This window comes from Nycticebus coucang, chromosome 9 (assembly GCF_027406575.1).
Source record: "Nycticebus coucang isolate mNycCou1 chromosome 9, mNycCou1.pri, whole genome shotgun sequence".
In the NCBI taxonomy this organism is placed as follows: Eukaryota; Metazoa; Chordata; class Mammalia; order Primates; family Lorisidae; genus Nycticebus; species Nycticebus coucang.
The window spans coordinates 127,673,747-127,700,968 of NC_069788.1; the positions used below are offsets into that span (position 1 = coordinate 127,673,747).

General features: G+C 38.3%; 1 protein-coding gene and 1 pseudogene across 3 annotated transcripts in view; both read left to right on the forward strand.

The window, feature by feature from the left end:
• KIAA0586 (KIAA0586 ortholog) overlaps positions 1-27,222 on the forward strand; it is a 156,821-nt gene that overhangs the window by 60,269 nt on the left and 69,330 nt on the right. For all 3 annotated transcript variants that reach the window (XM_053602348.1, XM_053602347.1, XM_053602349.1), the window contains 11 exons: positions 1,110-1,297; positions 6,386-6,496; positions 8,203-8,283; positions 10,902-11,092; positions 13,720-13,838; positions 15,784-15,983; positions 19,523-19,682; positions 21,176-21,398; positions 22,424-22,680; positions 23,533-23,609; positions 25,817-25,951. In XM_053602348.1, coding sequence (XP_053458323.1) covers positions 1,110-1,297; positions 6,386-6,496; positions 8,203-8,283; positions 10,902-11,092; positions 13,720-13,838; positions 15,784-15,983; positions 19,523-19,682; positions 21,176-21,398; positions 22,424-22,680; positions 23,533-23,609; positions 25,817-25,951 — 1,742 coding nt within the window. The remainder of the gene's footprint in view (positions 1-1,109; positions 1,298-6,385; positions 6,497-8,202; positions 8,284-10,901; positions 11,093-13,719; positions 13,839-15,783; positions 15,984-19,522; positions 19,683-21,175; positions 21,399-22,423; positions 22,681-23,532; positions 23,610-25,816; positions 25,952-27,222) is intronic.
• On the forward strand, positions 19,775-20,440 carry LOC128593831 (glycine cleavage system H protein, mitochondrial-like; annotated as a pseudogene).

The following is a 27,222-nucleotide window of genomic DNA, read 5'->3' on the forward strand; positions in this document are numbered from 1 at the left end:
ATAGGATTCATGTTTCTCCATTCTTGCGATACTTTACTAAGAATAATGTCTTCCACTTCCATCCAGGTTAATACAAAGTATGTAAAGTCTCCATTTTTTTTAATGGTTGAATAGTATTCCATGGTATACATATACCACAGCTTGTTAATCCATTCCTGGGTTCGTGGGCATTTAGGCTGTTTCCACATTTTGGTGATTGTAAATTGAGCTGCAAGAAATAGTCTAGTACAAATGTCCTTATTGGAAAACAATTCTTTTCCTTCTGGGTAGATGCCCAGTAATGGGATTGCAGGATCAAATGGGAGGTCTAGCTTGAGTGCTTTGAGGTTTCTCTGTAGTTCCTTCCAGAAAGGTTGTACTAGTTTGCAGTCCCACCAGCAGTGTAAAAGTGTTCCCTTCTCTCCACATCCACGCCAGCATCTGTGGTTTTGAGATTTTGTGATGTGGGCCATTCTCACTAGGGTTAGATGGTATCTCAGGGTGGTTTTGATTTGCATTTCTCTAATAGATAGGGAAGATGAATATTCTTTTATATGTTTGTTAGCCATTTGTCTGTCTTCTTTAAAGAAGGTTCTATTCATGTCCCTTGCCCATTGATATATGGGCTTGTTTGGTTTTTGTATGTGGATTAATTTGAGTTCTCTACAGATCCTAGTTATCAAGCTTTTGTCTGATTCAAAATATGTAAATATCCTTTCCCATTGTGTAGGTTGTCTATTTGCTTTGGTTGTTGTCTCCTTAGCTGTACAGAAGCTTTTCAGTTTAATGAAGTCCCATTTGTTTATTTTTGTTGTTGTTTCAATTCTGGTTTTTCCTTTTGACTTTGAAATGTAGAGAACAAGTGGAACTTGTGAAATGAAAGTTTTTGATATGTTTTAAAAACGTGGATAATGTTAGTGCCTTACAGCTTTTCTCTTGAGGATGAAATTAGATACTATATGCGAAGTGTTGAGAATGTACAATGTTGATGGTGATGTGGAAGGAGGCGGGTCGTCAATTGGGGCTTTCCTGTCATGTGAGAATACAGCTACAGAGATATAGGGGTGTGTTTGATTTTTTTTCCTTTCTTTCTTAACTAGTTGACTTATTTTCTTTTCTACACTTCTTAGCACAAACCCAAAGTAATAGTGATTCCATGCCACCTGCTGGAGTAATTATAAACAAGCCACATCCCATAACCGTGACTACTTCTATTCCTCCATCATCTCGAAAAACAGAAAGTGGAGTAAAGAAACCTAACATAGCAGTTGTAGAAATGAAGTCAGAAAAAAAGGATCCTCCTCAGCTTACTGTACAGGTATGCAAGGATGAATGAGAAGAAAATTTTAAGTAAAATAAAAAGACGGTTTAACATTAGTACTTAAGTTTCACTAAATTGCTTCATGAAGATACTGCTTGCATCATGCCCCTTTTTTGCTTAAATTTATTTTTAAAAATGTATTCTTTTTTTTTTTATTTTGAGACAGGAGTATTACTTTGTTACCCTCTGTAGGGTCCTGTGGCCTTCATAGCTCACAGCAAGCTCTAACTGTTGGGCTCAAGCAGTTCTCTTGCTTCAGCCTCCTGAGTGGGACTACAGGTGCCCACCACAATGCCTGGCTGTTTTTTAGAAATGGGGTCTCACTCTAGCTTAGGCTGGTCTTGAAATACTGAGTTCAGGCAGTCCACCCACCTCAGCCTCCTGGAGTGCTGAAATTATAGACGTGAGCCACTATGCCCAGCCTACTTGATTTTTTTTTGAGACAGAGTCTCACTTTGTCACCCTGGTTGGAGTGCAGTGTTATGGTCATACCTCACTGTATCCTTGAACTAACTCCTACACTCAAAGTGATACTCCTAGCTTAGCCTCTTCGACAGCTAGCACTGCAAGTACCTGTCTCCTGGCCTGGTTAATTGAAAAAAATTTTAGGGACAGTGTCTTGCTGTATGCCCAGGCTGGTCTAGAACAATTGACCTCAAGTTATGCTCCTGCCTCAGCTTCCTGAGTAGCTGGGATATAACAGGTGTCAGCTATTGCACCTGGCTTTGCTCCTTCATTTTTACAACCATGATATTCATATTATGTATCTCTATTTTTGTTCTGCATGGTTTAAACTACTCTTCTAGTCAATGCCTTATAACCAGGTAACTCAATGATTTGTTTTTTTTTGTTTTTTTTTTTTTTGAGACAGAGTCTCACTTTGTTACTCTCGGTAGAGTGCTGTGGCCTTATAGCTCACAGCAACCTCAAACTCCTGGGCTTAAGCAAGCCTCCCAAGTAGCTGGGACTATAGGTGCCCACCACACTGCCTGGCTAGTTTTAAGGATGGGGTCTTCCTCTGGCTCTGGCTGGTCTCGATCCTGTGAGCTCAGGCAATCCACCTGCCTCGGCCTCCCAAGTGCTGGCATTACAGGCGTGAGCCACCATGGCTGGCCCTCTATTTTTTTTCTTTCTTTTTTTTTTCTTTTTGTAGAGACAGAGTCTCACTTTATGGTCCTCGGTAGAGTGCCGTGGCCTCACACAGCTCACAGCAACCTCAAACTCCTGGGCTTAAGCGAGCCTCCCAAGTAGCTGGGACTATAGGTGCCCACCACACTGCCTGGCTAGTTTTAAGGATGGGGTCTTCCTCTGGCTCTGGCTGGTCTCGATCCTGTGAGCTCAGGCAATCCACCTGCCTCGGCCTCCCAAGTGCTGGCATTACAGGCGTGAGCCACCATGGCTGGCCCTCTTATTTTTTTTCTTTCTTTTTTTTTTCTTTTTGTAGAGACAGAGTCTCACTTTATGGTCCTCGGTAGAGGGCCGTGGCCTCACACAGCTCACAGCAACCTCCAACTCCTGGGCTTAAGCGATTCTCTTGCCTCAGCCTCCCGAGTAGCTGGGACCACAGGCGCCCGCCACAACACCCGGCTATTTTTTAGTTGCAGTTTGGCCGGGGCCGGATTTGAACCCGCCACCCTCGGTATATGGGGTGGCGCCTTACCGACTGAGCCACAGGCGCCGCCCATTTTTTTTCTTTTTTTTTTTTAAGCCAGAGTCTCACTCTGTTGCCTTGGTGTCATAGCTCACTGCACCCTCAAACTCCTAGGTTCAAGCTATCTTTTTGCCTCAGCCTCCCAAGTAGCTGGGACTACAGGTGTCTGCCACAACACCTAGTTAGTTTTTCTCTATTTATAGTAGAGACAGAGTCTCTTGCCCTTGCTCAGGCTGGTCTCAAAAACTCCTGAGCTCAAACAGTTCACCCACCTTGGCGTCCCAGAGTGCTAGGATTACGGGCATGAGCCTCCACACCTGGCCTCAGTGATATTCTAAATGGAATTATTGAACAGTATGTTGTAATTAATTAAGAAAAGAATTAATGTCTATACTTACATAATTAATACTTCAAACTTTCCACAAACATATATGAGAAGACTTGAATGTGGCTGGATACAGTGGCTGGCATCTGTAATCCCAGGACTTTGGGAGACAGAGTTGGGAGAATCACTTGAGGCCAAGAATTTGAAACCAGCCTGGGCAACATAGCAAGACTCCATCTCTTAAGGAAAAAAAAAATTAGCTAGGCATGGTGGTATAGCTGTAGTCCTAGCTACTTGGAGGCTCACTGGGATTGCTTCAGCCCAGGAATTCAAGGTTACAGTGAGCTATGACTGAGTCACTGTACTTTAGTCTGGGTAATGGAGCAAGACCCTGTCTCTACCAATAAATTTTGAAAAAAGGAGATTTCAACAAATGCAGAGAGAACTTGTTTTTATATGTGAAGACTTAAGTATGCAAGTTTTCTATTATTCCCAAGTTAATATATTATTTTAGGGAAATTCTAGTTAATAACAAACAACAGTGAAATCTTTTTTTTTAGAGACGGAGTCTCACTTTATCGCACTTGGTAGAGTGTTGTGGCATCACAGCTCACAGCAACCTCCAACTCCTGGGCTTAGGCAATTCTGTTGCCTCAGTCTCCCAAATAGCTGGGACTACAGGCACCTACCACAACACCTGGCTATTTTTTTGTTGCAGTTTGGCCAGGGCTGGGTTCAAACCCGACACTCTTGGTATATGGGGCCAGCACCCTACCCACTGAAACACAGGTGCTGCCTGAAATTATTATTATTTTTTTTAACTTGAACTTTAGCATCACTCTAATATCTGAAAGAACAGAGGGTTTAGAAAAGTTAAAGGGTTTTGATACTGGTCTAGCATAACAGAGTATTTCAGAAATAGCCTTGGTTATTTAAAAAAAATGTAATTTGTAATAAAAACTGTAGAATTTATTTACAATTCTGAATTTCACTTAGTTGTTTTTATTAAGTAGTAATTCCACAAAATAAAACTCATTCTATATACAAAAAAAAGAGCGGATTTAATTTTTTTTTTGAGACAGAGTCTCACAACTCACAGCAACCTCAAACTCTAGGCGTAAGTGATTCTCCTTCCTCAGCTTCCCGAGTAGCTGGGACTACAAGCACCCCACCACAAGGCCCAGCTATTTTTTGGCTGAAGTTGTCATTGTTGTTTAGCAGGTGTGGGGCCAGGCTCAAACCCACCAGCCTCAGTGTATGTGGCTGGTGCCCTACTCACTGAACTATAGGCGCTGAGCCAAAAGAAAGGATTTAATATGATAAATCAATGGAAATTAAGATTCTTGTAAATGAAATAATACATGTTGTAATTGGTTTAATAGTGTGGAAAGAAGATTAGTTTTAGACTCAGCTCCTACTGTATAGTAAATGGGTGCCAAATAGGCAATAAACTATAACTACAAAATATAAAAACATACAAAAATTAGAAGATACGTATATGAAATGTTTATTAAAACTCAAACTATATCTAGATAAGAGAGAAGGTTTTTGTTGTTGTTTGTTTTTGTTTTTTTGAAACGAAGTCTCAAGCTGTTGCTCTGGGTAGTGCCGTGGCATCATAGCTCACAGTAGTTGCAAACTCTTGATCTCAAATGATCCTCTTGCCTCCAATTTTCTATTTTTAGTGGAGACAGAGTCTCACTTTTGCTCAGGCTGATTTTGAACTCGTGAGCTCAAGCAGTCCACCCGCCTTAGCCTCCCAGAGTGCTAGGATTATAGGCATGAGCCACCTCACCTGACCAGAAAATACAGATTTGAATCTATACAATCTAAAGCTTACATATGTAAAAAAGTCCAAAATAAAAAGGAAAACCGCATACAGGAAGAACAGGTGAAAGGTGATATTCACAGTAAAGGATTAATTTTGATCTCTAATTTAGGTAAGGTTTGTGTAAAACTTAGAATTAATTATGTTTTTTGTTGATGTAAATAGAAGTGGTTTGGACTGCAATTTGCCAGTAATTACCAAAAAATTTAAATATTCATACTCCGAGGCCCAATAAGTTGATTTAATATCTGGTACCTAGCATAATGAAATAACTTAAGGTTTACGAAGAAAACCTTACACACATATGAAGTTTCTTGTAGTGATATGTACACACACACACACTCAGTAGAACCTCTATAAGTTGACCATCCAAGGGACTGCTAACAAAATGGTCAACATCCAGAGGTGGTCAACATAAAGAACTAGGTTTTCTGTACTCAGACCTATGTGTAAATTGATACATGTGCATGTCCAGTCTATGAAAATTAGGTCAACTTCGGGAGGGATCAATCTAGGGAGGTGGTCAACTATAGGTTCTAGTGTATACACTAAAGATACTGGAAAATTGGAAATAGCTTATGTTTACCAAAAGGAATGTAATTAAATAAGGTATGTGTATTTGTTGAAATATTATGTGGTCATTTAAAAAGACAATTATGAAGTCTGTACCAAAGCATGATAAGGTATTTATGGCCAAATAATAATGAAAAATCAGGAATGAAAACTATTTTAAATTTTAGCTATGCATAATGGATGCTAAAGACAAAGGAATAGTACAAATGAAGTTTTCTTAAGATCATGGGTTTTGTGTGTTTCACTCTTTAATTTTTGTTGTTATAAAATATGCTTTCCTAATTTAAAACAATTGTCATAGTGGCTTCCCAATAAAATCTTTTTTTTTTTTTGAGACAGAGTCTCACTGTGTCACCCTGGGTAGAGTTCCGTGGCATCACAGCTCTCAGTAACCTCTAACTCGTGGGCTTAAGCCATTCTCTTGCCTCATCTTCCCAAGTAGCTGGGACTACAGGTGGCCACCACAACGCCTGGCTATTTTTTGGTTGTAGTTGTCATTCTTGTTTGGGAGGCCCAGGCTGGATTCATACCTGCCAGCTCCAGTGTAGGTGGCTGGCGTTCTAGCCGCTGAGCTATAGGCACTGAGCCCATAATAAAATCTTAAAAGGCAAATTTTGTTGCATGTATTTATGTAAATATACACACATGTACACACACAAGTGTTTGAGTCACAGTGACAGATGAAGGCTGAAGCTCTGCTCTGTCTAGGTGCTGCCCAGTGTGGACATTGATAGCGTTTCAAATGGAAGTGCTGATGTCGATCCACCTCTCCCTAGTCCCAAAGAAGCATCTTTGCCTCCTCTGCAACCCTTCATACAGGTATATTTCAGAATTTTACCATATCATTTGGAGTAATGTCTGGTTGTAGATTTGGACAAATGTTTGGGGTTTTTTGTTTATTTGTTTGTTTTGAGACAGAATTTTACTCAGTCACCCTGGGGTAGAGTGCTGTGGCTTCTTAGCTCACAGCAACCTCAAATTATTGAGCTCAAGAGATCCTCTTGCCTTTTCTTCCCAATTAGTTGGAATTACAGGTGCCTGCCACAATGCCCGGCTAGTTTTAGAGATGGGCTCTTGCTCTTGCTCAAGCTGGTCTTGAACTTCTGAGCTCAGGCAATCCACCTGTCTCGGCCTCCCAGAGTACTAGGATTACAGGTGTGAGCTACCACACCCAGCAGGACAAATGTTATTCCATTCAAAGTTTTCTATCATAATCATAATCTATTATAATTTAGATTTTGAGGAAAACATTCAAAACAAATCTGAAATTATTTGTAAACTTGAAGAAGAATGTTTGTTTTAGATCCTTACATTTATAAATATTCAGAAGTGGTAATTCTTAGTGTAACTTATTGGTAACTTACATAGTGAGACTTCTATATTTGAAAAAAGAATTTCTCTCTCTTTGGTGAAGAATCTTTGATTTACATGAGAGTTATAGATTTCCTGAATGGAAGTTTTATTTTGACTATTAGAGTTTATATTTTGAGATGTTATTTTGTTCCGTTGATGTGATGCAAAAATACATGTTTCTTCCTGGTATTTATTTGCTTCTGAATAATGAAGTTATAGCTTTACTAAACAGCAATCAGCACTGTAACTTATTCCAGATTTCATCTATTGTAAGCAAATTTTGGTTATCGAGGATACAGTTTTAAAGAGAGAGAACATCAACTTTCTCTTCACAATGACAACTAATTACATAGAATAGACTCTAAACGGCATTTGTGCATAATTTAATTTTTTCATCAGTAATTTTTATCAGAAGTTTATTGAAGGTTATATAATAATAATTAATACATTTTTGGACTGATTATCATTCAGATTGGCTAGATTTCTGTGACTGTACTGAGGAGTACAGGTTAATTCCGTAATAACATTTTCTAAATTATTTGATTCTGTATCTGTCTTTTTGTAGGTTCAAATATGTATATACTTATATCTACACATATAAATGCTTTTTTGTTGTTGTTTTGAGACATAGTCTTTCTATTGCCTGAGCTAGAGTGCTGTGGCATCATCATATCTCACTGCAGTCTCCATCTCCTGTGCTCAAGTGATCCTCCTGCCTCAGCCTCTAAGTAGCTGGGACTACAGGTGCCTGCCACCATGCCTGGCTAATTTTTAAAAATTTTTTGTAGAGATGCAGTCTTGCCATATTGCTTGGGCTAGGACACTTTTTATACATGTAGATACACATTCTGTATCTTAACTCTAGGAGAGCTATTATGTCAATCTGTTGATCAGTTGACTTAAGTTGCATTAATGGAGTCCTTGCCAGGTAAACTGATATTTAATTTTTTGTATGTGTATTGAATTTTGAAAATCAATACAATTTTTAATGTGTATTGAAATGGAAACCTAATGTCTTGGAGACTAGCTTGGATTTCACTTACTAATTAAATTTACTTTGCATAGGATGTTAAGATATAAAAAGCTTTTTCTATAGGTGAAATTATGATAGATTATATATAAGTTTTAAAAATTTTAAGCACAATGAAAACTTTCTGAAAATGATTTCTTAGGCTCCAGAAATTCTGAATGTGGATGAAGAAGAGGTGAAGTTTCCAGGAACGAACTTTGATGAAATAATTGATGTCATTCAGGTAACACAGCTTAGAAATGCTCAGGAATTATTTTCTACCAGTAGTTTTCTGGGTGGTTAACCATCTTTTCACAATCAATATTATCTTTGAGAAAATGGCTTCTACTTTTTAGTTAAATATATAGGTCCCTTTTATTTTGAAAAGGTATAAATTTGTTTTTGTTTTTGTTTTTTTTTTTAGTTTTTTGAAAAGCTATACATTTGTAATTCTGTAGTACCGTATGGTCTTCACTGTGTGTCACACGTCTGCCTCCACGAACCTCAGTGATGGCCGATTCCCAACTAGATCCTGTCTCTCCTGCTTCCTGTTTCTCTTTCTTTCCATTTCCTTTGGCTTCCCTCCTTCTGATCTACCCTTTAGTCTTTCTGATACATATATCTCTTTTGATTTCTGGATTAGTAGCAGAGTCATTAGTTTATTTATATTGAGAAAAAGTTGTAAGGAGTTTAAAATTCAAACGATGATTCCGTATGGAAGTAGAGTTATAGAAATTATAGAAATAATAAAATAGAGGAAAAAAGAGAAAGTAAAATATAAAGGATGCAAGAAAAGATCATTGAACATAGAACTACTTGAATATTATATTCATAGACTTTAAAGAAGACATTTATTGTCTCTTTGACAATAATTGAGTTAGACCAGTTTTGTTAACCACAAAATGAAATCCAATTTAGACTGTCCAGAGGTATGCAATATGTTGATGTTATTTCCTCAAAAGTGTATCTTCTCATTTAAGTAGCACATAAGTATTTTGAAGGCAGGATCTTTATTGATCTTTTCATCTTTAATGCCTAGCACAGACATTTGATAACTGTTTAATCAACGTGTAAGTGAAAGAAACAGTTACAGAAATTTTAAAGGATTTAGAGTTCAAAGACAAGGATTTCTACCCAGCTCTACCTTTATGTTATATGTTGTGAACTTCATCTTTCAATGCTATTGTAATATTATTGACTTATGATATTTAAAGTAACCAAACTATTCTTGAGGCATGTATTGAATTATTTATAGATGAAATAATATAAATATCTGTGATTTTCTTTAAAATGATAAACAAGGTTGGATAATTAAGTTCACAAACTTGTCTTAGAAAAAGTACTACATACCTCATTGTTAAGTATCCTTATGGTCACCTTCAACATACTCCACTTGGGAAGCTGTGCACCAACACCATTACCTAGTCCATCCTTCTGAGCAATTTTGGAACTCTTTTCCTGAAATAGCCATCAAAACTGTTGTCATACGAGGTCTGACAGTTAAGTTTGCAAGCTCCTCCTAGAAAAAGTGCTACATACATCATTGCTGGATATCACTACGTTCACAAGATGGCCGGGGGGTACTTTGAAGGTGACTCTAGTAATATTCAGCAATGAATATTACTTTTTCTGGGATGAGTTCTTGAACTTAACTGCCCTACCTTATATGAAGAGGAAAGTGGATTGGGAAGGGAGTCTGGATGGCACAGGATTGACTGTGAGTTGATGATTATTGCAGCTGGGGAACAGATGAATGCAGTTCATGTTATTTACATGTAACAGATATAGTACATTGACACTATTTTGTTTACATTTAAATAAGTATGTTTTTCATAATACAAAATTTTAAAACTCCAGAAGCATCTCTTTTAATCATGATGTTGTGATGCAAAAAATGTGTAGGGTGATCTAGCTACATCTTTAAATGTAAATTATAGGTTCTACAAGAGCAAACATGATACTGGGAATCATCAACTTTTTTTTATTTTTTATTTTTGAGACAGAGTCTCAAGCTGTCGCCCTGGGTAGAGTGGTGTGGCGTCACAGCTCACAGCAACCTCAAACTCTTGGGCTTAAGTGATTCTCTTGCCTCAGCCTCCCAAGTAGCTGGGATTACAGGTGCCCACCATAATGTCCGGCTATTTTTTTGTTGTTGCAGCTGTCATTGTTTTAACTTGTCTGGGCAGGGTTAGAGCTGCCAGCCTCGGTGTATGTCACTGGCGCCCTACCCACTGAGCTATGGACGCCGCCCATCAACATTTTTATGATTATAAATGAAGTTCATAAACTTTTTGTTCAATGCAGGAATTAAGTTTTTTATTTTATTTTATGGTTGTATAAAATGAATATTGGGTTTTAAAATGACAAACTGTGTAATTAAGGTTTCTTCAATGGGACATGTATAACTAATGTATTTACTACAATTAATGTGATACAACATAATTAGAAATGCTGTTGGTTAATTTAAAAATGTTAGGGCCAGGCGCAGTAAATAGGTCACGCCTATAATCCTAGCACTCTTGGAGGCTGGGGCAGGTGGATTGCCTGAGCTCACATGTTTGAAACCAGTCTGAGCCAAAGCAAAATCTCATGTCTAAAAATAGCTGGGCCTTGTGGCAGGTGTCTGTAGTCCCAGCTACTTGGGAGGCTGAGGCAGGAGAATCGCTTAAGCCGAAGAGTTTGAAGTTGTGATGAGCTATGACACCACAGCACTCTACCGAGGGTGATATAATGAGACTCTGTCTCAAAATAAAAAAAAAAGAAATGTTGGCTAATTCACCTGGCTACGTTTTCAGTATGTAGTTGGAACTTAGCAAATGAATAAATATATGAAAGTATTAGTTTTGTTTTTACTATTATTAGGAAGAAGAAAAATGTGATGAAATTCCAGACTCTGAACCAATTGTGGAGTTTAACAGAAGTGTCAAAGTGGTTTCTACAAAATATAATGGTCCTCCCTTTCCACCAGTTGCTTCTACTTTTCAGCCCACTGTTGATAATTTGGATAAAATAATTGAAAGAAAAGAAACACTGGAAAATAGTGTAATTCAGTGGTATGTTTAGAATGGTTTTGGTTATTACATATTACAATAGTATTAATTATTGTTATATAATACAGGAAACAATTATAATTTGTTATTGTATATTAATACATACGGATATGAAATGAACTCTAGTATTATCTCTGTTTTTATTTATGAGAAGGAAGGGAAATTATGGAATAAACAAAATGACTAAATATTAGTACAGTTATTAAAGTTAGGATTAGAAGAATATTTAATAATATTGAAAGATACTAATGACATACTGGTATATAAATGAAGCAGGATACTAACAGTGTAACCCCAGTTTTCAAGAACTTTCTCAAAAATAAATGTTCATAGAACAAAGCGAGAGGGAAGGAGGGAGGGAGGTGGGTGGGGCCTTGGTGTGTGTCACACTTTATGGGCGCAAGACATGATTGCAAGAGGGACTTTACCTAACAATTGCAATCAGTGTAACCTGGCTTATTGTACCCTCAATGAATCCCCAACAATTAAAAAAAAAAGAGGGACTTTGGCGGTGCCTGTGGCTCAGTGAGTAGGGCGCTGGCCCCATATGCCGAGGGTGGCGGGTTCAGACCCAGCCCCGGCCAAACTGCAACAAAAAAATAGCCGGGCATTGTGGCGGGCACCTGTAGTCCCAGCTGCTCGGGAGGCTGAGGCAAGAGAATCATGTAAGCCCAAGAGCTGGAGGTTGCTGTGAGATGTGTGACGCCACGGCACTCTACCGAGGGCGGTACAGTGAGACTCTGTCTCTACAAAAAAAAAAAAAAAAAAGAGGGACTTTACCTAACCAATGCAATCAGTGTAACCTGGCTTATTGTACCCTCAACGAATCCCCAACAATAAAAAAAGAAAAGAAAACAAATATATACCAAATTAACTGTATTTATCCTTGAATCTAGGTTTCAGGGATAAATACCTGGGTAGTTTATGGGTAAGCCTTAATCTGATTTTTTTTTTGTTGCTATGTTTTTTTTTTTTTTTTTTGGAGACAGAGTTTGTTTATGTTGCCTGGATAGAGCGTGGTGGCATCATCATAGCTCTTACAATCCTCTTGCCTCAGCCTTCTGAGTTGCTGGGGCTACAGGTTTGAGCCACCATGCCTGGCTAATTTTTTTTTTTTTTTTTGTATAGCGATGAGGGTGTTGGTATGGTCTCAAATATGGCTGGTCTCAAATTCCTGGCCTCAAGCAATAATCCCACCTCAGCCTCCCAAAAGGTTTTTCTTTTAAACTTTTATATATTTTCTAAATTTTCTACAGTGGACATATATTACTTGTATGATAATAATTCTTAAGAAGCCTTATTAGCTGCTCTAAAGAAATATACCAGAAAATTCCTGGTCTGTTCCCCTTTCTCTTCCTGAAAATAGCCTTGAAAATTTTTTTCTTTACTTTTTTTTTTTTTTTAGAGACAGAATCTCACTTTGTCTCCCTCGCTGTGGCGTCACAGCTCACAGCTCTTGGGCGTAGGCAATTCTCTTGCCTCAGCCTCCCTAGTAGCTGGGACTACAGGCACCCGCTACAATGCCTGGCTGTTTTTTGTTGTTGCAGTTTGGCTGGGGCCAGGTTTGAGCCCTCGGCATATGGGGCCAGCGCCCCATTCACTGAGCCACAGGTGCCACCCTTTTCCTTACTTTTTAAGAGAAAAATGACCCTATATTTCAGTATATAAATTTCTTGAAGTGAGGGAAGTTGGACTTCTTTTATTTATTTATTTATTTATTTATTTATTTTTATTTTTATGAGGGTACATACATTTTGGTTACATAATTTGCTTTTGTACATTTTAAGTCACAGTTGTAAGTGTGCCCTTCACTCAGAAAGTGTACATTGTGGACTTATTTTCCAGTTCTCAGGTTATCTGGTTTTATATGTGTGATCTCAGAGGAGAAATAAACATCGTAGGTATATGATATGCTGGATAATCATTGGCCCATGTCTTATTTTGAATTAGAAGTTCCATTAAGCATTTTGATAAACTACTCTGAAAGATTTTAATTTGATTTCATCAACTATGTACCTCAAGGAGGGTCTGTTTCTTTCTTTTTTTTTTTTTTTTTTGCAGTTTTGGCCGGGACTGGGTTTGAACGCGCCACCTCCGGCATATGGAGCTAGCGCCCTATTCCTCTGAGCCACAGGTGCCACCCTCTTTCTTTTTTTTTTTTTTTTGAGACAGAGTCTTACTTTGTCACTCTAGGTAGAGTGCTGTGATATCACAGCTCACAGCAACCTCCAGCTCGTAGGCTTAAGTGATTCTCTTGCCTCAGCCTCCCGAGTAGCTGGGACTACAGGCACCTGCCACAACACCTGGCTTTTTTGTTGAAGTTGTTACTGCTGTTTTTAGCTGGCGGGGCCACGTTCAAACCCGCCACCCTTGGTTTATGGGGCTGGCACCCTATCCACTGAGCACAGGTGCCGCCAAGGAGAGTTTTTTTCATGTGATTGATCTTAGGAGACATATAGTATTTTATTATTTTTCTTCTTTCCAGAATTAACTTTCAGAGTAACTGCTTTCACATGTAAATGTTTGTGTGCATGAGTAAAAGTTATTTTTAAGGATGATATGTCTAATACTTTATACATTTCAGTCAAATTTAGGAATCTCAACTTTTATCACGCGCCCCTCCCCCCTAGGGTAGAACAAGAAATAATGTCAAGAGTCATCTCTGGGCTCTTTCCAAGTCAGCAACAAGCCAAGCCTAGTGTTAGCCTGTCAGTCAGCGAGGCAAGTGAACTCCCCACGTCTGATGCTGGTGAGTAAAGTGAAACCTTTCTGTTGTGGTTTTATGAAAAGACAAAACCTTTAGTTCATTGTGGATTTATATATTTCAGAGGTAAAGTACGTTCTCTAGGGACAAAAAGTAAGCTCTTCCAATTTCCCTTCCCAGTATGCATCTGTAGTGATGGTTATTTCTCTCACCCTTGTATTTCATTTTGTCTTCAAAAGGTAATGTTAAGAAAACACAAAGGGGGCGGCGCCTGTGGCTCAGTCGGTAAGGCGCCGGCCCCATATACCGAGGGTGACGGGTTCAAGCCCGGCCCCGGCCAAACTGCAACCAAAAAATAGCTGGGCGTTGTGGCGGGCGCCTGTAGTCCCAGCTACTCGGGAGGCTGAGGCAAGAGAATCACCTAAGCCCAGGAGTTGGAGATTGCTGTGAGCTGTGGGAGGCCACGGCACTCTACCGAGGGCCATAAAGTGAGACTCTGTCTCTACAAAAAAAAAAAAAAGAAAACACAAAGGGAAGACACACATAGGAGAACCCGCTACATTTATAAAACATATTGCCGTAAAGGGTCTGTATCCAGAACTCCAGTTTAAAAATGGGCAAAAGATTTAACAACCTACTTCATAAAGTAAATGTAAAGATGGTAAATAAACATATAAAAAGTTGCAGAACGGGCGGCGCCTGTGGCTCAGTCGGTAAGGCGCCGGCCCCATATACCGAGGGTGGCAGGTTCAAACCCGGCCCCGGCCAAACTGCAACCAAAGAATAGCCGGGCATTGTGGCGGGTGCCTGTAGTCCCAGCTACTTGGGAGGCTGAGGCAAGAGAATCGCTTAAGCCCCAGGAGTTGGAGGTTGCTGTGAGTTGTGTGAGGCCACGGCACTCTACCAAGGGCCATAAAGTGAGACTCTGTCTCTACAAAAAAAGAAAAAAAAGTTGCAGAACATCATTAGTCATTTATTGTACTATGCAAATGTTAGTATAATTAGGGAAATGCAAATAAAAACTCTAATGGGATATCCCTACATATGTTCAAAATGGCTAGAATTAAAAATACTGACAACATGAAGTGTTGAGAGGATATGGTGCAATTGGAACTCCACCCACAGCTGAGTGGAATGCAAAATAGTATACTTACTTTGGAAAGTATTTAGCAGTTTCTTATAAAGTTACACATTTACTAATCCTGGCCAAGCAAAATTGGACATATCTTTTGGTGTGTTCAAGAGTAGTTTGCAATTGTTCATAGTAGCTTTCTTCATAATAGCCAAAGACTAAAGACTATAAACGTCCATCAACTGGCAAATGGATTAACAAACTACAATATGAGGTCTGACAATTTAAGTTCATGAACTTGCTACCCTGTGCTTATGCTGGCCACATGTACAGATAACTTGTAAGGTTTCATAACCTTGGTATGTAAGTGTCTCTTAAGGAAGTTTTACTTACTTTTATGTATATGCATATAAGTAAAAAGTACAACCCATTCTGAAAATTGGGATGCTGATAAGGCATTAGATAACAAGCCCCTGAGCTGCCATGAGGATTGACCTGTATATTAATCACTGATGCATCTGAAATTAGAAGGAAGAGCGGTTTGTCTTCATATAATTGCATCCTCTTGTGTCCGTCAAAATCTATCACAGGGTTTCCTATTGTCTTGCTCTTAGGAATGTGGAGTATTTTCAAGTGAAGACATTTACCCACTAAATTCTGTAGCAGTAGGGAAGGAGCCACATAAGTACAGTTTCATCTGTGTGTTTTTCTGCCCCTTCTTATTTGTTTAGAGAATGTTAGTTATGCAGTTTGTCATCTTAGTCTTTTCATGATAAGTAGAAATGTTCATATTTTCATTTTTATTCCTCTTTCCACCCTCATATACAGATATATTGACAACTATAAAATTTTAAGAATTAAGGTTTGAATTGCAAACATGTTTTTTGCTCACTTATTCTGAAATTTATTCTTTTTTAGTGGAAGGAATAAGCAATGGTGCCCTCCAGCTTTTTGTTGATGCTGGGGTTCCCTTGAGTTCAGACACGATTAGCCATTTTGTGGATGAAGCCCTTGCTGAGACCATTGCTGTCATGCTGGGTGACAGAGAAGCAGAGAAGCAAGGTCCTGTTGCCACGGCTGTTTGTGGGGATGTTTCAGCTCATGAGGTGACTGTGCTGGTAGGACTAACTCTTTATAATTTACAGTTTGGTAAATTTTTGATGTGTTTTTTAAAGAACAGTAAAATAGATAAATTTGAAACTTCTTACCATAAAATCACAGTTTGTGGGAGAATTTTATTCCTTGTTGGTATGATTAAAGTAACATTTCCTTGAGCATTTTATTTTGAAAACTTTTCAATCTGTGGAATAGTTTAAAGTATGTAACAAAGAGTATATACAGATGCAACAATGAACATCTGTATATACTCTTTACCTATATTTAGCACTTAATATTTTGGCACCTGTTTTTTTTTTTTGTTTGTTTGTTTTTGAGACAGAGTCTCAACTCCATTGCTCAGGCTAGGTGCTGTGGCCTCAGCCTAGCTCACAGCAACCTCAAACTTTTGGGCTCAAGCTATCCTCCTGCCTCAGCCTCCTGAGTAGCTGGGACGATAGGCATGTACTACCTCACCTTGCTAATTTTTTTTTCTTTTTTCTTTTTTTTTGCAAAAGAATCTCATTCGTAGAGTGCTGTGGCATCACAGCTCACAGTGACCTTGAACTATTGGGCTTAAGCAATTCTCTTGTCTCAGCCTCCCAACTAGCTGGGACTACAGGCGCCCACCACAGTGCCCATCTATTTTTAGAGATGAGGCCTCGCTCTGGCTCAGGCTGGTCTTGAACTCAGGAGCTCAGGTAATCTGCCCACATCGGCCTCCCAGAGTGCTAGGATTACAGGCTTGAGCCACTGCGCCCTGCTTTTTCTATTTTTTTTAGAGATGGGGTCTCATTCTTGCTCAGGCTGGTCACAAATACAGATTTTTTTTCTTTTTTTTTTAATTCAAGTTATAGGCTCAGTGCCTGTAGGTCAGTGGCTAGGGTGCTGGCCACATACACTGGGGCTACTGGGTTTGAATGACAACTGTAACAAAAAAATAGTCAGACATTGTGGTGGGCGCCTATAGTCCCAGCTACTTAGGAGGCAGAGGCAGAATTACTTAAGCCCAAGAGTTTGAGGTTGCTGTGAGCTGTGACATCACTGCACACTACTGAGGGCGACATAGTGAGAGACGATCACATGTTGCTTTGAATTTTTATGTAAACTGGTATTTTTGATCTTTCAAAGAAAATATATTTTGCAAGGTTTTATTATTCAGCCTTATGTTAAACGGAATTTCTAATCTAGTATAGCAATATGAAATCATAGAAAGGCAAAATTTATTCTGTATTGCCAGCTACTTAAAACTCTGTAGTCACTTCTGTTCCTGTAGGTCATGGAGACATCATTTTATGTAGGTAAAATGTTTAAACTAATTCATTTGCTGTGTAAATACAGATGTGTTTGACATTTGTAGAGGCTGGTGCTGTGTAGTGTGATTAGTGTGCCAGAGATTTTATACACAGTTTTGATGTGTGCTTTCTTAGCTCCTTGGGATGTCTGCAGTGCAGGTGTGGTCAGTCATGGCTTTCTGAGGAGCAGTTACTTTGTTTTCTGCCCACATACTGCATTTTCATGATGGTGACTCAAAGAGAAAACATGGAAAGGCTTTGTAAACAGGCAGTTTATGCAACTGTTAAGAGCTTGGGCTTCGGAGTTGGTAAGGCCTGAGTTTGAACCTCAAGCTCTGTTACTTTAGTTTTATTTATAAATAGAGATCGAATACTGGGAGTTTTAATGACCATGGCTTTACCAAATTCTACTTACTGAATACTTTGCAAGCCCTCCCAACCTCCCTCTTCCCCAACTTACTGTTTCTTATCTTCAGAATTGTCATGGCTTTTCTTGGCAAATATACAGGTTGAGCATGAACTTTATTGCCATCCTATATGTGTGTGTGTGTGTGATGTGTATATATGTGTGTGTGTGTTATGTATATATGTATACATATATATGCATATAAATAGCCATAAACTTAAAAAACATCTTTTTGGCTGAATGTGGTGGTTAATGCCTGTAATCTTAGTACTTTGGGAGGAGTGAGCAAGAGGATTACTTGAGGCCAGCCTGGACAGCAAGCAAGATCCTGTCTCTAAAAGAAAAAAAAAATAACTAGATGGGGACATGTGCCAGTAAGGCAGGCGGATCGCCTGAACTTAGGAGTTAGAGGCTGGAGGAAGCTACGACCATGCCACTGCATTCTAGTCTCGTGACAGAATGAGACTCCGTCTCAAAAATAAATGATAAATAAATAAAATTAGTTTTTACATTCCATAAAATATTTTTGTTGGGATTTTTATGGGAATTAATCTAAATACGATTTATTTCATTTGGAAATGATTGGCATCTTTATGATGCTATGTCTTAGCTAACATCATGTAATGTTTTATGGAAAATTAATGAGATGTTCTATGAAATAGGCTTTATCTAGTGGCAAGAGCCTGTCTCTACTAAAAATAGAAAAGTTAGTAAGGTGGCCTGCCAGTAGTCCAAGCTACTTGGGTGGCTGAGGCAGGAAGATCACTTGAGCCCAAGTATTTGAGGTTGCTGTGAGCTAGGCTGATGCCACAGCACTCTAGGCTGATCAGCTGTGAGACTGTCTCCAAAAAAAAAAGCAATTTGCCACCTACTAGCAGTCCTACTTCTGGGGATTTATTCCATAGATAAATCTACGTGCATATGAAATGACTTAAGTCAGCATTATTTGGTAACTCTTAGGAAGGAAACTAGGTAGAGAGGACATCAGTAGGAGAGGAGACTTAATTTTTTTTTTTTTTCTTTTTTGAGACAGTCTCACCGTGTCACCCTTGGTAGAGTGCTGTGGTGTCTCAGCTCACAGCAACCTCAAACTCTTGGGTTTAAGTGATTCTCTTGCATCAGCCTCCCAAGTAGCTGGGACTACAGGCGCCTGCACAACACCTGGCTGTTTTTTTGTTGCAGTTGTCATTGTTGTTTTAGCAGGCCTGGGCTGGGTTTGAACCCGTCACCCTTGGTGCATGTGGCTGTTGTCGTAACCACTGAGCTACCGGCGCCGAGCCAGGAGACTTAATTTTCGCTTTTATGCTTTTGTACCTTATGAATTTTGAACCATGTGAGTGATTACCTATTCAATGGATTAATATCAAATTATTCACTTACTCCCTCACCTGTAGTTTCCATCTCTCTATCGTCTTCATCTCTACTACCCCTCGTTTTTCCTAATCCTCCTACTGCGTTTTACATGCTCTGTTCTTTGCGCTAGAAGGCTGATGTTGGATGTCTTGTCAGACAGTTGAAATGTTTCTTTTCTGTTACACGGCCTGTGCTTCAGGTTTGCAGTTGGGTTTGATCTTCAGTCCTATCTGTGTAATCTTCCTGTCTATCTTAAATGAGGGCACCTTGGATCTAGATTTCTTTGAGGCTGCATCAGAGTCCGAGTTGCTTCAATTGCTGGAGGCTTTGGCAGGCCAGTCGTAGGCTGACAGCTCCACGTCTAAGAGCCCGGGTCCTCGAGGCTTTGTTTCCCTCCATCCGCTTACATTCAGTGTAGTCTATGAATGAACTCATTATTATGATTTCAGATTACTTTTACTTGGGTGATTATAAGCACAATTTATCTTGTTTTATTAATTTATGTTAGGCGAGAGTGTGTACCCCAGTGGCTACCCCGCAGCCTACGCCGCCTCGCTCATCTTCATCATCTCCTCAGGAGTGTGTGTTGGTGAAAACTCCAGATTCTTCTCCCTGTGATTCAGATCTTAATGTGGCTCTTCCTGCAAAAGAAATATTTGCTGAAAAAGGTAGAAACCTTATTTCTATAACTCAGTTTTAATTTTAGCAACTACTAAAAAAGATTTTGTGATTTGTTTTATAAGATGCTTTGTTGATTAATATGTACATACATACTGAGTGCTTACTAGGTTTTCTTGCAAAGAAACTGAGGTATTCATTGCAAATTCTAGAGTACAAAATCTAACAGATGCTTAGACCCCTTTGAATATGTATATGGGAAGCACATCACGGCGACCCACTGTGCCCCGCGAACCTGGCACTGTGAGTGGTGCTGACCCCGCCGCCTGTGGCCTGCAGCCTGCACTTGGCCTCCGCGCCCACTGTGCCCTGCCTGTAGCCCTGGTGGCTGGGAGCTGGGGCCATCCAGACGTTCCCCAGGGGAACTGCTGTGCTCGCACTGCGTAAATTCACAGAGAAACATGAATGGGTGACAGAAGACAATGGTGTTGGAACAGTGGGGAGCAGCAATTTTGCACAGGAAGTTTTGGGAGATGTTGTTTACTGTAATGTGCCTGAAGTTGGGACAAAATTAAACAAGATGAGTTTGGTGCTTTGGAAAGTGTGAAAGCTGCTAGTGAACTCTATTCTCCTTTATCAGGAGAAGTAACTGAAATTAATGAAGCTCTGGCAGAAAATCCAGGACTTGTCAACAAATCTTGTTATGAAGATGGTTGGCTGATCAAGATGACCCTGAGTAACCCTTCAGAACTAGATGAACTAATGAGTGAAGAAACATGAGAAATACGTAAAATCTATTGAGGAGTGATAATGGAACTCCTAAATAAACTAGTGTGAAATAACTTAATCCAGCATAGTTGTCTTTAATTAGTGGTGGGTACGTGACTTAAAATAGCAACTACTCTCAACACTGCTAATGAAAGAATGTACTCCTTAACTTTCTAATGGTTGTAAATAAACAAAATATGCATCTTTTTCAAAATATCCCGTGATTTTTACACTAGCCTCTAGTATTCAGAATTCACAAAATTATCCATGGTAAAAACTAGTTATAAAAATTATGTAATGAAAGGATAACCTTGTTATCTTAAGCCTTATATAATATGGTAACTTGCTTACATCCATACCAGGATTTGAGTTGAAATACTTAATGACCTTTCCATTGGAATTAACTGGGAGTGAAGAAGTTCTTCTTGGTTGTACAATGATATTATCTTAATTTTGTAATACGCTACGTTCGCTGGTGCTATTTTTTATACAGCGAGCAACGGCTTTGCAGCAAAATAAAATTCTCAACTTCATTTAAAAATATGTATGTAGTGGTCTTAAAAATGATGTCTTTTCAAGTTTTTTAATTTTTTACTAAATTAATTTAGGAACTTTCCCATTAATGACTACCACCATCATTGTTGTTACTGTTATTATCATTGCCATTATTTACATGCCAAAATATTGAGGGCTATCTGGAGCAATATATCTTACTTTTCTTTAGAGTAGTTTACTGACTTTCACCTTTTTCTGTCTTTCTAAAAAAAATGTTTAGGAAATGATAAGCCTGCTATCATGCTTATCACTACTCCAGCAGTTACTCCTACTACAACACCGCCCCCTGCAGCACCTCTTACCCCGACTTTGTCAGAAATTTCCATTGATAAATTGAAGGTGTCGAGCCCAGAGCTTCCCAAGCCATGGGGTGAGGGAGACCTGCCGCTGGAAGAAGAGAACCCTAACCCCCTTCAAGAAGAACGCCTTCCCCTGACAGCCATGTGAGTGGGAGCATGTTCCTAGTGACTGCACAGCCCAATTGACGTTTCACGCATATGACTCGCTGAAAACATAGCTTTATAAACCACCACTTTATACTTTGGAAAAAAAAAAAAAATCGTAGGCTGGGCATGGTGGCTCATGCCTGTAATCCTAGCACTCTAGGACGCCAAGGTGGGTGGATTGCTTGAGCTCATGAGTTCAAGACCAGCCTGGAGAATCCCCTTCACCCCGTCTCTGTTAAAAATAGAAAAACTGAGGCAAGAGGATTGCTTGAGCCCGAATCGGAGGTTGCTATGAGCTATGATGTCACAGCACACTACTCAGGGCAACAGCTAGAGACTCTGTCTCCAAAAAAAAGAAAAAAAGAAATTGTATATGTTTAAAGTTAAAAAAATTTTTTTTCTCTCTTTTTTTTTTTTATTAAATCATAGCTGTGTACATTAATGCAATCATGGGGTGCAATGTGCTGGTTTTATATATAATTTGAAATATTTTCATCCAACAGGTTAACATAGCCTTCAGGGCATTTTCTTAGTTACTGTGTTAAGACATTTGTGTTCTACATTAAGACATTTGTATTCTACATTTAGTACATTTCACATGTATCCTTGTAAGTTTTTAAAAATTTTTGTCAAATTTATTTATACCTTTACCTTAAGAGATTTAAAATATGAATATAAAGAAATCTATCATATTGTTAATAAAGTAGAAAACCCTTTCTCCCCATTGTGGATCCTTTACCATGATCAGTTAACTTTTATCTCACTGTATCTCCCATGTAGATTTACTTAATGGCTAGAAGAGCTTTCAAGATAGCTTGTGATAAAAGCATAAAAACAATTTTAGAAAAATCTTATTAATTAATGCAGATTATAGAAATAATTTGCTAAAGAGACATAGTACCTTTGAATCTGTTTTTTATACCAAAATTATTATAGTGACCGAATAGTACCTTTGAATCTGTTTTTTATACCAAAATTATTATAGTAACTGAATAAGTTCAAAACACTCTTTATCTTTTTAGCGTGATGTCTGTGGCTCAGGATGAAGAGCCTGCCAGTGCCGTGGGTCTCCCTGCTCAGCTTGTACCTCCTGAGCCAGCTCCCTTTGCACCATCTTCTGCTGCCCCCAAGTTCCCTCCCCGCCCCCAGATGCCAAGTTCTGACTCATCAACACTGGAAAGCACCTCGAGTGTCACCGTCACTGAAACAGAAACTTTAGATAGACCCATCTCCGAAGGAGAGATTCTATTTAGCTGTGGTCAAAAATTGGCTCCTAAGGGTAAGTTAATTTGTATTAATTGCTTTCACTGATTAGCTATGATAATTCCTTAAATAATACATTTCTGTTTAAAGTGTTTTTACTTAATTTTCAAAATTTAACATGGCAAAGGAGAAAGACGAGGGGCTCTGCAATTTAGTTACCTTTTCTGGATCTTGATTTCCAATCCCAACTTCCAGAAATAATATCATTCTTGGTAGTTTCAGACATGTTCTTCCAGTCTTTTTTTGTTTATACATACTTCAACATCTAAATACATGTGTTTGTGTGTTTACCTTTAAAAATAGAGTTATACTATACATACTGTTTTGAAACCTGAAAGTTTTACTTAAGAATATGTCATGGACCTCTCTCAATATCAGTATGTGTGGATCTCCCACAGTTTCTCTGATGGCTGTGTCATCTATTTAAACTGCCTTAGTGGAGGCATTTAGGTTGTTTTCAGTGTTCCCAGACTGGCTCTCTAGCGACAGTCCTCACATATGTATCTTCCGTGCACTTACCCCATAACTTCCTTAGAGTACACTCCCAGAAGAGGCATTCTGAGTCCACTTTACAATACCAATACACAGCCAACATACTCTCTGGAAAAGTTTTTAGCCGTTAATTTTTATCTGTTTTTAATTGCATTAACAGTATATATAGTTGAAACAAAAATCTCATGTTTGTTATAAATCTCACCTTCTAAAAAACTGTTGAGATTGAGTAGTTTGTAAGTTGCTTGTTTATGAACGTTGCCGGTATTCCCACTACTGGATAAATTTAAATGTGGTGTTCTATGGCTTTATGGTCACATTACTCACTAAGTTTATGTTTCTCCTTTTTCCTAAATTTTTACATTATAATTTCTAGTTTTGGGAGATGGAAGACTGTATCTAACGAATCTAAATGATAGTTTATCCAGCACTCTACGTGATGTTCTTGAAATGGTAAGGAGTAATCGATTCCAACATTGAATCTGACAGGAAGAACGCCTGCGTGAATTTGTTGCCATTAATCAGTTATTTGAGTTCTGAATACAAAATTTAGTATAATATTATGAAAGAATTTAATATTTCTTGCACATTTCATTATGTAATGTTAATGATTGTGAGAATGAAAAAAATTAACTTGTGTGACTAAGTAGTTGAAAAAAATACACATTTAATGTAATTAGTAATGAAATCTAGCTCAGTGAAAATTGTCACCTGGATTTGTGTCTTTATGATATTTTAAGCGGGATCTTGGCCATTTAAACCAACTTTCTTATAATACATTTGTTATTTTTTCCTAACCATGATTGGAGTTTTTTGTACTAATAAATGATTAAATTTAATGACTTAAAAAGAATAAAAAAATGAGATCCAGGGATATTAGCTGTCTAGTTATTATCTAACTGCATGGAAGAAAAAATTGGCATTTAAAAATAAAAAACTGTTAAGGAATAGAAATGTTTACTTTTATATATTTTCAAACAACATAAGGGAAGGTAATTATATTCAACTATTACCTACAGCTATCCATATCTTTTGCCATTTCCTTAAAAAATGTTATTTCACATAGAAGAATGAAAATATTTCATTAAGAATTTTTTTGAAAAAAAAGAAAAGAATTTTTTTGATGAAATTTTAATGAAACCATTTTTAAACAGTGATTATTTATTGTAAGCAATTGGTTGAGTAGATTGTGAAGAAAGTACAATTATTATTTTCATGAAATAATATGGAGAGAAGGCATAAATGACAGATCTTTGTTTTCAGAGAAGCATTTTACTGACATTTGGTGTGTTATTTAGTGTGTTATTATAGCATTTTTCCTATTTTTCCTATTAGAACGTTTTCAGGTGCCAAACCATGTTTAAGTTTCTTTAAACTAAATAGCTAAGCTGAACCAGGACTAAATTACAAGTGCTTTATTTTTTCACATTTGAAACTAAATCTAATTTTGGTATTTTTTTACTATGCTTCATAGAAAATATGCAAATTTGTAGATATGCTACAAATTCATAATAAATGCAAAAGTTAAATCTGGAAAAATCCAGAATAACTTGAAATCCTGTATCAATTAGACATTTATCTATATGTAGCTGGGGGATATGGGGCTTGTGATCTGAAGTTAATAAACTCTATTTCATTAAAAATAAAATAATTTAAAATACTTCTAATGAATTTAAAGTATATTTAAATTCATTAAATCTGTGTTTGCAAGGGAACCCAGTCTATCTGACTCTGCTGCCCACAGGGTCTCTCTTTATTGGGATAGGTCTGTTTTGAGGCACAAAGAGGCCTAATAAAGGTGTCCCAGGGAGGGTTTTCAGGACCTGCTCCTTGCCAGGGAAGCTGGATATGCACAAAGGCAAGGTCACACTGAGCCTCTGGATGCCTCAGCGCATCTCTGCAGTTTTCCCTTTGAGCCTGTGGTCTAGATCGCAGTGTCAGCATCCCTGCCGGGCTTTGCCCTCGGTTGCCGTGCTGTGACCTTGCTCTGTCACTGAATGAATGTGAAGCAGGAACTGTGAGTGCCAAAGACTTGAGGACACGATTTGAGACATTTATGAATCACTGCAACTCAGTTGCATGAGATAGAGGATATAATTTTATATCCTCTTTTTTTATATCCAATTTTTTGCTTTTTTTTTTTTTTTTTTTGAGACAGAGTCTCACTCTGTCACACAGGCTAGAGTGCTATGGTATCACCCTAGCTCACAGCAACCTCAGACTCCTGGGCTCAAGTGATCCTCCTGACTAGCTGGGACTACAGGTGTCTACACCCAGCTAATTTTTCTATTTTTTTGTGGAGACATTGTGTCACTCTTGCACAGCCTGGTCCTCAACTCTTGACCTCAAGCGTTCCTCTCACCTTGGCCTCCTAGAGTGCTAGGATGACAGGTATGAGCTACCACACCTGGCCCAATTTTATGTTTTTATAATAAATCTTCATTTGAAATGTTACCAAATTACTCATATAGTTGTTTATAGTTGAGCCAAATGTAAAAGAGTTTTATGAAATGAAAATGAAACCTAGATGGAATTATTTTTCTTTCCAAAAAATGCTAATAACATTTGATGACTGCTGACTTTTCACCAATCATGAATTGAGAAAAACGTAACTGTTTTGTTAAGTGTTTAGCTGTGTTGATTGTCTTTATGTCTTTTAGGAAGATGATTCTCCCAGTGAAGGACAAGTGATTAGGGTGCCCCATAAAAGGGTTCCTGCAGATGCAATTCTTTCTCTTCTTGCTAAACAAAACCAGGAATCATTAATTTTACAGCAAGCAGACTATCATTCAGAGGTACTCTTTAATCTTAATGATTTTATTGGTTAGATATAAACAGCAAAAACTTAAATCTTCCTACTTTCAGTTAAACCATGCAAATATTTAACTTACTCAGCAATTGAAATTACAGTAACTTTAAACTGTAATCATAGAACTGTAGTTTTATAACTGAAAGGAATTTAGACCATTTATTTCAACCTTCTTGTTCTATGGTAGAAAAAACTGAGGCCTTGTGAACATCATTCATTCTTTCTGCAGCCATGTACTGAGTTATCTGTGATATGCAGACATGATCTTGGAAAAGATACACAGAAATAAAGAGTTCTAGGGGGAGAACTCTTCAAGCAGCTCACCATCATGTCAGGGGACAGGGCTTAAATAAGTAATTGCTCAACAGTGTAATGATGGATCCATTAGCTGTTTTTACAAGCGCTATATGAGAGCAGAGGGTGGAAGATCTAGGGCTTTAAAGTCTGAGCGGCACTTTGCAGGCAGTGATGAAAGGGACGGATATTTTAGAAGCAGAAATAGCACATGTTAGGGGATTAGAGCCAAGAAATATTTGGGCATATTTAGAAAGTAGTGAAAATATCAGTGTCACTGGAACTATAGATAACCTATCAGATAAGTCTGGAGAAGTAGGTTGAACCAGATGATCATGAAGAACCTTTTATTTGATCTACAATAAGGCTCGGGCACTGTGGAGCCCAAGATCTTTGGGCAAGGGAATTACCCACTGAGATAATCAGGAAGGAGTATGGAGCCAGGGATAAAGTGATGGGAGATCTGTCAGGATATCACTGAGCAGCCCCAGCAAGAGAGAACGAGAACGTGAACAAAGACGGTTATGGCAGAAATAGAGAGGAGAGCAGTCTAAATTTAAGGGCATAGGATTGAGAGTCATTGGTCATTGGTGGAAGGAGGTTAGGAAGATAATTTTTTAAAGGTAATCTTGAGATTTCTTCAGTTTGAGGTTGCAGTGAACTATGATGATGATGATGCTACTGCACTCCAGCTGGGGTGACAGAGCAAGATTCTATCTCAAAAAAAAAAACAGGAAGGAAGACATAAAATTTAGTGGCAGGAGACTTAACTTATTTTTTCTTATTAAAAACTAATCACATTTTCTGCAGCTTCAGTTAGCTATTAACCAAAATTGATTTCAGTTGAAAAATATCGGTGGTGATGACTGTGTAGCTAAATTAAACTAATATGCTTAATATATAAACTAGTGGGGGGGGAGAGAGAGAGTGAGAGTAAGATGAGCAAATGGCATAAAAGACGTG